The sequence below is a fragment of the Myotis yumanensis genome, unplaced genomic scaffold (assembly GCF_028538775.1).
Source record: "Myotis yumanensis isolate MYYU_CA2020_CCGP unplaced genomic scaffold, mMyoYum1.0.hap1 SCAF_14, whole genome shotgun sequence".
NCBI lineage: Eukaryota > Metazoa > Chordata > Mammalia > Chiroptera > Vespertilionidae > Myotis > Myotis yumanensis.
Window position 1 is genome coordinate 19,978,541 of NW_027223765.1, and position 9,723 is coordinate 19,988,263.

The window sequence follows — 9,723 nt, forward strand, 5'->3', positions numbered from 1 at the left end:
CTTCTGTGGAGAAACTAATGCTGGAATGATGCTAAAAATCCAATGATTTTCTGAGAGAATGGGTATTTCTCAAATGTTCACATATATCTCATTTCTTCTCTTTCTAGAGGCATGACATAGTTGGGGCTTAACTTGCCAAAGATATTATGGGGAGAATTTTATTTTTTGGACCTTAACCTACTGTTTCTGACCCCCTACTATTGGGGCCAAATCCTTTAGATGTCCTCTTGTCTTCCTAACTCACCTGACACTCAATCCTGAGGCAAGCCACCTACATCTGGCCAGATAAACTACTGAATATTGTTGAATAGGTTAAAACACTTTTCTGAAACATTCAGGTTCCGCCCTCCAAACACCAACTCCCATCACAAGTGAATCAAGAGTCCCCCAAGAAAGTCAGGATAAGAGTGACTCCTACTGACTCTTTTAAGCATGCATAAGCCAAACCAGCCTCAGGAATTCTTCTCAGTTTGACTGTAAAAGCTGCGTGGAAAAGAAATATGTTGATAAAATCACCTGTCTAAAGAAAGGACTTTAAACAACCAACAACTTTCTACACATAAACAAACACACACACACACACACACACACACACACACTATCCTATATAACAAAAGGCTAATATGCAAATTGTCCCCTTGACTGGGAGTTCGACTGGGAGTTCAACCAGGGGGCAGGGCCGGCCCGACAACCTCCTGCGTCCCCTCCCCCTGGCCGGCCTGGCCTGATCAGCCCAGATCAGGGCAGGCTGGCCAGATCCCACCCATGCACGAATTCGTGCACCGGGCCTCTAATCTATAATAATAAAAGCGTAATATGTAATTAGAATGGACAGCCAAACAACCTTCCAGACGTCATTCCGGACAACCTTCTGGACGAAGCCAGTGCTGCGAGGGCCAATCCCCTTGCACGAATTTCATGCATCGAGCCTCTAGTGCAGTGGTTCCCAAACTTATTTGGCCTACCACCCCCTTTCCAGAAAAAATATTACTCAGCGCCCCCTGGAAATTAATTTTTTTAAAATTTTAATAGCAATTAAACAGAAAGATATATGTATTAATGTTTCTACATTTTTTGTAAAATATAGTAAAGAAAGGTGTAAATTAGAAACATTGAAGTTTGAAATTATGAAACTATTTATTGAACTCAGAATAGAAAGGTAATACAAAAAAAGTTAAAACAAATGCACCTGTGGCCATCACCCTCCCCCTGGATCGCTGCAGCGCCCACCAGGGGGCGGTAGCGCCCACTTTGGGAATCACTGCTCTAGTGTATATACATGTATATACATGTTTCTTGCTCCCTAGAAGAACAGTACTCTCACTTATGCTCTCTTCATACAAAGGAAAAAGTGTTTGTGTCCGTGCATCACAATGGATATGTGTGAAAGCCAGCCTCAGTGGGGCCCCGCAGCCACACCATGGCACAGTTCTGTGGTCCATGTTCCCATTCCTCTGGTTGTCTCACTAGATGTTGACGTTTGTCTCTTTCCTTACAGGTTGAGATAAGAACATTTTCATAGCTATGCATAACAATATGACATTCAAAGTGGGGGATCTAAGTTGTAAAAAATATACATTTTTATATTAAACTTGGTAAAGTTTTAATCATTTTGAAAAAGAGAAGCATGTGACTCTAAACTTGTTCCATGTATTCCTTGCCTCTTATTTAAGACAATGGCGATCAGCCAGTCAGTGTGGGCTTTACTATCCTAATAAGGTTGTTTGTGTTTTTCATAGTCATTAAGATCAGAGTAATATTACTCTTACTCTTTGAACCTAAAACACATAGCCAGGATACCTATTTGTATTCTGTTTAGAAAGTGAGTATTTAATTAGTGCCATTTCTGTAAATATGCCTTGTTTAAAGCTATTCCATTTGTTACATATCACCTTCAACTATACTTTTAGCAACTAAATCACTCTTCCTCATCAGCTATCATTTATGTCTTATTAACATCAAAAAGAAATGAAATGAAGTCACACCCCTTTAATTTCATCTCAGGACTCTGGAGTTAACTACATTGATGGTGCTTATTGGTAATGTGGAGCATTATTTAAAAAACACACAACAACCACCAAGAAGTAATTAAATAATGTTGTATACGGTGGTACGAACACATCCTTATAGTCTTCTGCATCATTCTCATAGTTCAACCACTCTAGAGAACTGCACTAAAACTAGCTAATTTTATTATTGTATTAGTTTCTTGAAGGAATATACCAGTGAGATTTTTCTCCTTTTCTCTCTTTTTTTCCAAATGTTCTTGGCAGGTACAAAGCACAAAACCATGCTAGAAGCCCGGAATGGAAGCGGGACTATCAAAGCCTTTCCCAGAGCAGGTGTGAAAGGCAAAGGACCAGTTAATAAGGGAAACACAGGCCTGCAAAACAAAACGTTTCACTGTGAAATCTGTGATGTGCACGTCAACTCAGAAACACAACTTAAACAGGTAGGTTGCACAAATGCTAGGAATGAAAACATGTAGGGGACATGTTCATGAGCAGGATGTCTGTGCTTGCTTTACTCCCTTTCTTAAATAAATATAGTTTTATTGATTTCAGAGAGAAAGGGAGAGAGAGATAGAAACATCAATGATAAGAGAGAATCATTGTTCGGCTGCCTCCTGCACGCCCCCCACTGCAAATTGAGCCCGCAATCCAGGCATGTGTCCTTGACCAGAATGGAACCTGAGACCCTTCAGTCCACAGGACAACGCTCTATCCACTGAGCCAAACCGGCTAGGGCACTCCCTTTCTTTCTATTTTTTTCTCCCATCCATCCCTTTATCTGTCCATCCATCCGTCCATCCATCTGTCCATCCATCCATCCACTTATCTTCTATTCAGTGTTCTATTTATGTTTGCTTATTTTATTTAGTTGCTGAGGGAATACTAAAATGTAGTGGCTTCTCGGACCTTTTAGAAATTATCTGAAGTAAGTTTGCACTATTTTTATATAAGAAGAGTGGCAGGAAAGGTATATTAGATCTTTTTTTCTACCAGTTTGCCCACGAAAAAGTGTTGATTTTATTTAAAGTTCACATTATAATGTTCCCTTTTTACTTGCTTTGATATTTACAGGATAACTTTATCCTGTGCTATTCTTTGACTTTATGTGCTTTACTACATGGTGGTGTACTGTATTTCTAAATCCTGCAGGCACCTACTAAAGAGATGACTGATCCTGTTGTATTTACTGTCACTCTGAGTAGCCTTACAAAGAGATCAGTTATGTTTCCAAATTGAAGGGCCAGCCCTTATATTGTGCTGTGTTTTACATGCATATGTACAATATTCTGCTGATTTATGCACCTTAGTTTATATATCTTTAGAATTTAAGGGGATGACACTTGGCTGTACAAATATAAGGATAAATATTAGCATGGAGATAAATCCATGCCTGCCTGCCTGGGCATCTTTGTTTATCTGCACATAAAATTCTTTCAGACATTCCTTTTCTTTGTAAACTTCTTTTAAAAAAGGAGATCTATGCAGTGATAAGGGAAAAGGCGAGGATAAAGGAGATCTTTCTACGTGTTAAACTATATAGTAGAATGGATAGCATAAAAATATATATCCTCCGGGCTTCAGAATCCAAAGACAACAGTGCATGCTTTTTTTTGTAGTTGTCTTTTGGAAACTTGCATGAAATAATTAACATTCTTCCCCAGGTTGAACAATACTTGTAAAGTGTTGTTGTTTTTTTCTGTGAATTTTTAAGCTGTCATTTTTAATTGCTTTTAATAGCACATTAGCAGTAGAAGGCACAAAGACAGAGCTGCTGGGAAGCCCCCGAAACCCAAATACAGTCCTTACAACAAACTACAGAAGGCAGCACATCCGCTGGGGGTGAGTGTCATCTCTGCTTCCCACAGTTTCCCGAACTGGGATTTTTTTGTCACTTACTAAATGAAATAAATGGGAGGTACCTCAGTAATGACAAACAATTGATTTGAGAGTCTAACCAGCCGTGGGCAAACTACGGCCCGCGGGCCAGATCCCGCCCGTTTGAAATGAATAAAACTAAAAAAAAAGACCGTACCCTTTTATGTAATGATGTTTACTTTGAATTTATATTAGTTCACACAAACACTCCATCCATGCTTTTGTTCCGGCCCTCCGGTCCAGTTTAAGAACCCATTGTGGCCCTCAAGTCAAAAAGTTTGCCCACCCCTGGAACCCTTACGTCACCATCAGAATTATTGGTTTCATGTGTTGTTGGGGTGTTTTGCCCCCTTTAGCCACAGGATCTTATCGTCTTGAGTTGGGCTCAGGTTGATGACAGAGCATGGGGAAGGGAGAAAACTCTTTGAGTTAGATAAGTAATCACCAAAAATCGGCTCTTGATGTTAATGGATACTTTTAGGAAAAAGCATCAGTAAAAATCAAATTTTTGTGTAGCATCTTCAAGAGCCAAAGCACCGGTATTATTGATACCCTCAAAAGAGTTTGGATTTTGATGATACAGTCTCAAAGGCATGGCTTATTATTATATGTTATTATTCACCCAAGGTCACCATATAATGCCTGGGAAATACTACTGGGAAATGCTCACTTCCCATTACTCTAAAAGTGCCTTTTAGATAAGTAAACATGCTAATATGGCTGTCCTGACCTGGAATCTTGGTAAGATTTTAGGGGAAATCTGTGAACCTCCTGACATCTTAGGCTAACATTTATGAGCATGTACCCTTTTTTTCTGGTTAATTGGCCATAGTTTTCACCAGAGAGACCCAGGGCACAATGAAAAGTGAAGAACAACTGATACATAATATGTACTGAATTGTGCATTTTGAAGTCTGTTTTCTTTAAAAATAGATGTTATTATTACAGTTGGTCCTTGAACAATAGGGGTTTGAACTGTGCAGGTCCACTTATATGCAAATTTCAATCAATACAGTTGGCTCTCCATATCCAAGCGTTTTGCATTTATGGATTCAACCAAAATCAGTTCAAAAATAGTAATTTTGAATCACAGTTCGGAATCCTTCAGATGTGAAGGGCAGGGCCCACTGTGCGTAACTTTTGGGTGGGTCAGAAGTTCCACAGAGATTTTCAGCAGTGCTGTGGGAGGTTGGCAACCCTAACCCCCGCACCCTCTTTGTTCAAGGGTCAACTATAATTGGTGCTATTGTGTGCTGCTGACACATCAAAATATAGTTAAAAGAAAATTTCATCTATTATGAGACCTAAGCATGAGTTGACCCAATTAATTTGGTAGCATCGCCCATCTTTATGCAAATGAAGTCACTTTACTCTTTTGTACAAAAGCAATTTAATCTGCCTTTCTATATAAAATTCTGCTCAGAGCTGATGTTTCAGCATCACTAGTCATAACCTTGGGAGCTCTCTCTGACCAGCATAGATGCAGCCTTCAGCAATGAAGTGAATAGTTCTTAAATAGCCAAGTGAAATTGTGATCATGTTAGCATCCAAAGCATACTTAGCTATCATTATGTTACTCTTCCCATAAATGGGAACATTTTCTTCATGAGAACAGCCATCTTACTGGTGCCACTAGCTAGAAAATGAACTAGGTTGAGAGATGTTACCATTGCACAAAGATAAAAAAAAAAAAATCATGTCCAACTTTTGAGGAGATAAGTTTTTCTTAACTTCTTTATGGATGGTGGAATTTTGTAATTAGTACCTCACACCTCTGTGCTGCTCAGTTACACACTTGAATAACTGACAGCATTAGTGAATGTCTCTAAAAATGTTTGTTCCGTGATACTAAGTGTGTGCATAAAGGGTAGAATAAAAATTCCCTATATTTCCTCAAAATGAATATTTTCCTCAGGGGGTCTATGTATCAAAAAAATAAAATAAAATATGGTTGCTGAGTACTTTTCTAAAGGACTTTTCAAAACCCTGGATGGGCCATTTTCAGGGCTCTCCCAGCTCTTCTAAAGGAAAGACTTTCTACACTTTCCATTACCTTTATTGTCAGTTCACAATTGGGAATTTTTCTTTGTCATTGCTTATTGCTATACTTGAAAAGCTGCCCACCATTTTGGATTCTAAGTGTAGCCTGCAAAAAGTTTGTTCTTGTACTGTTCTTTTTTTCTCTCTCTCCTTTGCAGGTAAAATTAGTATTTTCAAAAGAACCGTCAAAGCCATTGGCTCCACGAATTCTACCCAATCCGCTGGCAGCTGCTGCAGCCGCTGCTGCTGTGGCGGTGAATTCCCCCTTCAGTCTCCGAACTGCCCCAGCAGCAACACTGTTCCAGACTTCTGCACTCCCACCTGCGCTCCTGCGGCCCGCCCCAGGGCCCATTCGGACCACCCACACTCCTGTACTGTTTGCTCCTTACTGAATTCCACAAGGGAGTCATTGTACTGCAATAATAATTTTTCAAAAAACAGGACACAAAACAAACAAAAGAGAACTATGCAGTGTTTATTTATCGTTTAAAGTCTATCTGAAGAGCCAGGACTTTTGATAGTGAATTGAAAAGATTATTAAAAAAAAATGAGGGAGGTTTTGGGGGTGGGAAGGGAGGGGTGGTATTTTCTCCAAATTCAAGCATTCCTCTTGAACACCGGTTATTTTAGAACTGATCTCCAGCATTGACTTGTGGTGGTATCTAGAACTTATGAAGCCCATGTGACTGTGCTTTTGGGCATCTGTTTCCCTCTGCATTGTCTTTCCTGCTTTATGAAACAACTATATATTGTTTAAGGGCATTAACTGGTTCCAATGTATATATAACAATTTACTCTATAGATTAAAATAATACAAAAAAGAAAACAAAAGAAAATACAAAAGCAACACTGTGAATAGTAGTACCCGTGCTGGTCTTCTTGCTATGACAGCAGTTAGTGGGCATTTATCCCAACAAACTAGATACAGTAGATGTCTTGTAAAACAATAGTGCTGTGTCTCAATCTATGCCACTAGGTTTTAAAGAATTGCAAAAGATAGAACGAATAACTATTTCATGCCAGTAAGCAGTCAAAAAATAAACAAACACCCAATGGTGTTTGTGGAGGTCTCCCTAGTCCGCATTCTTCCCCTTCTATCCAGCTCAGATATGACTTTAAGTTCAGAACAATAGAACAGAGCCAAGCAGAGAGGTGGGAAGAGATATCAATAAAGATTATTTCTTACAAAGTACCATTTTCCCACCCTGAAGCAGTATCGCTGGAAATAGAGAAGTGTTTATAATGAAGCTATATCTGAAAACAGGTAAAACCATGCATCATGGGAGTTTAAAAAGAAATCAGTGCAACTCTTCTGCTTCATGGATAAGGGACAATCATAACTTAGGATGATAATGCAAAGTAACAATTTTCCAATGAGAAACAAACAAACAGAATATGGTACCTCTGCAATATCCCTTTATATCATACCAGTAGGGTTGTCTCTTAGGCAAAGATTTCTGCTTCGAATGTGATGGTAGACATTAGCTATTGTTGTGGGGTTTATGTTTTTGTTTCCTAGCTTTCCTACTGACATGATATAAACAATTAATATATATTTAAATGTTAGTAAAACAAGAAAAGTGAATCGGAGTTTATTGCAGATCAAGGATATAATGTTAAAACAAAATACTGGTAAGATGCACTTGACCATCATTTCTCTAGTGGAGTTGTAAAATGCCGACAGCCTTTAATATTCACCATGGCTGAAAGGAGTTGATGTTTTACCTTTAAAACAAGATTTATCAGGGGTATGTATAAATATATGTATATTGTATATATGTTAGAAAGATTAAGAGAATAACTTATAAAAAGAAAATCTATATAAAGTAAATATATAACCATCCCATGTTACATGTTATCATTAAGTTGGTAACAAATGGCTGTGCCTTTAATTTGTGATAAAGGCTATTTGCTTTTTCCCATAGAAAGCTAACATATACCTATCACTCTGATGGGGTTTGATGCAGCCAGTCTGTTGCATTAATAAGAACAATGGCAGTCAATCTTAGATCAATGATTTAAAAAAATGTACAAATCAACCCTACATGATTTAAGTTTAAAGAAAAAAAATATTTTTGAAAAGGTTTTGTAAAGACTATTTAAAAACATAGGGAAGGGCTAGGTATGGCCTTCCTGAAACTGCTCTTATCTAAACTGTAGTAGCCTTTTGAGAGGTATAAAGATTCAAGATGAAACCATTTGAGAGAGAGGTATTTAGCATTCGTCATTTTATATTTAAGAAACACCCATAGCGTGCTTGGTGCTCAACATTAAACATGGTCTTTGGAGTTCTTGTCTACCATCTAGCTATAGACATTTGTCATATAAACATATCATTAAAGCAGTTGGCTTTTTATACCTTTTGTTAAACAAACCAAAAAGGAAAGGAAAATGTAAAGAAGGTAGAAGGGCAGGCAGGAAGGAAATTATTTTATCAGTCTTTGCTAAAAAAAAAATTTAAACTTTACACTATACATTCTGGTTAAACATGTTGGTTAGCACTTAAATTGGTATTTGAGAATATCTGGTGGGTTTTTTTTTGCATTTACCAATATCTCTCCTCTTCAGTCTTAGCAGGTGTGTGTTTGTTTCACCCACAAACTCTGACGTACATCAGGTGGAGACTGCCTCGTGATTTTGTTGTTTGGGATTCTGTCTGTATCTCGTGCGACCATCTTCTCACCATTTGAACTTTAGTTTCCTTTTTCTGCTTTGTCAAGTATTTTGGTTTTTCACTATAAGTCAGCTTGAATTCTTACCCAACCACCTACACCTGAGAAAGCCTCTCTTTCTGTTGGAGGACTTAGTGTGCATTGATGCAATCTGGCTACAACGTGCTTTAGCTGTTCCTCCCCGTGTCATCATAGCGAAGGAGCCAGTCCACGAGAAGTCAGGGCCTGTTGCAAGAGTCCTGGATCACAAGGTGTTACTAACTGTAATGATTTGCTGGGAACAAACAAATCAGCCATATTTTCTCCATCAGCCATATGAGAAAACTCAGAAATACGTAAATCCCTTCTGCCTCACTTCGCTATGGAACCATTTTTTGTTTAAATGGTCTCTTACATTGGCGTTGTAATCATCAGTTGTCTTTTACTCACTACCTAATAAAGGATGAAGCCTAACCTTAGAGCTCAAAGTGGATTCTCTGTGAATTGTTTCCCCCCCACTCCACGTATTTATCAACATCTATTGCAGTTCCGTCTGCTATAAAGCTATCCCCTTCCCCTGAGGGAACTTTCTCCATGAATAAAGATCAATAATCCAGATTGATCAGCAGCGGTGCTCAGAAAAAATCCCCAAGGGTGGTCAACTTTATGGTTATATATATGTATCCCTTCCCATGCATCACACCCGTGACAAGGAAGGGAGAGAGAAAGCATCTCTGATTCCATTTGAAACAAATATAAATGCATTGCAAGAGTCAAACTGCCTCTGGAAGAAGCGTGGTTGCACCTCATCCAGATCATCCGGACAAATGGGAAACAGTTGTTGGGGAGGTTCGTACTTTCTCTTTTAGGAAAACAGGTGATTACAAATGACAAATTGCTCCTCTCACTTGTTCTAAATTTTGAAGAGTGGTTGTTCTATTCACATAAGCAAACACAGTTGGCTTTGGGCAATTTATATCATCACTGCCTCCTCTGAAAGGATTGTGATCTTCAGGCACTCTCGGGCTCTCCATAGTCTGCTGTAATAACTCACTGCTGTTATCATCAGATATGTGTGTGTGTGTGTGTGTGTGTGTGTGTGTATAGGTTTTTGAAGGGGGCTACATGTTTGCTGCCAAGGAACT

General features: G+C 38.7%; 1 protein-coding gene across 3 annotated transcripts in view; it reads left to right on the forward strand.

Moving 5' to 3' along the window:
- The window catches only part of ZNF385D (zinc finger protein 385D), a 684,297-nt gene extending 675,245 nt beyond the window's left edge, over positions 1-9,052 (forward strand). For all 3 annotated transcript variants that reach the window (XM_070433332.1, XM_070433334.1, XM_070433333.1), the window contains 3 exons: positions 2,274-2,452; positions 3,750-3,851; positions 6,086-9,052. In XM_070433332.1, coding sequence (XP_070289433.1) covers positions 2,274-2,452; positions 3,750-3,851; positions 6,086-6,319 — 515 coding nt within the window. In that variant the 3' untranslated portion in view covers positions 6,320-9,052. The remainder of the gene's footprint in view (positions 1-2,273; positions 2,453-3,749; positions 3,852-6,085) is intronic.
- The last annotated feature ends 671 nt before the right edge of the window (positions 9,053-9,723 follow it).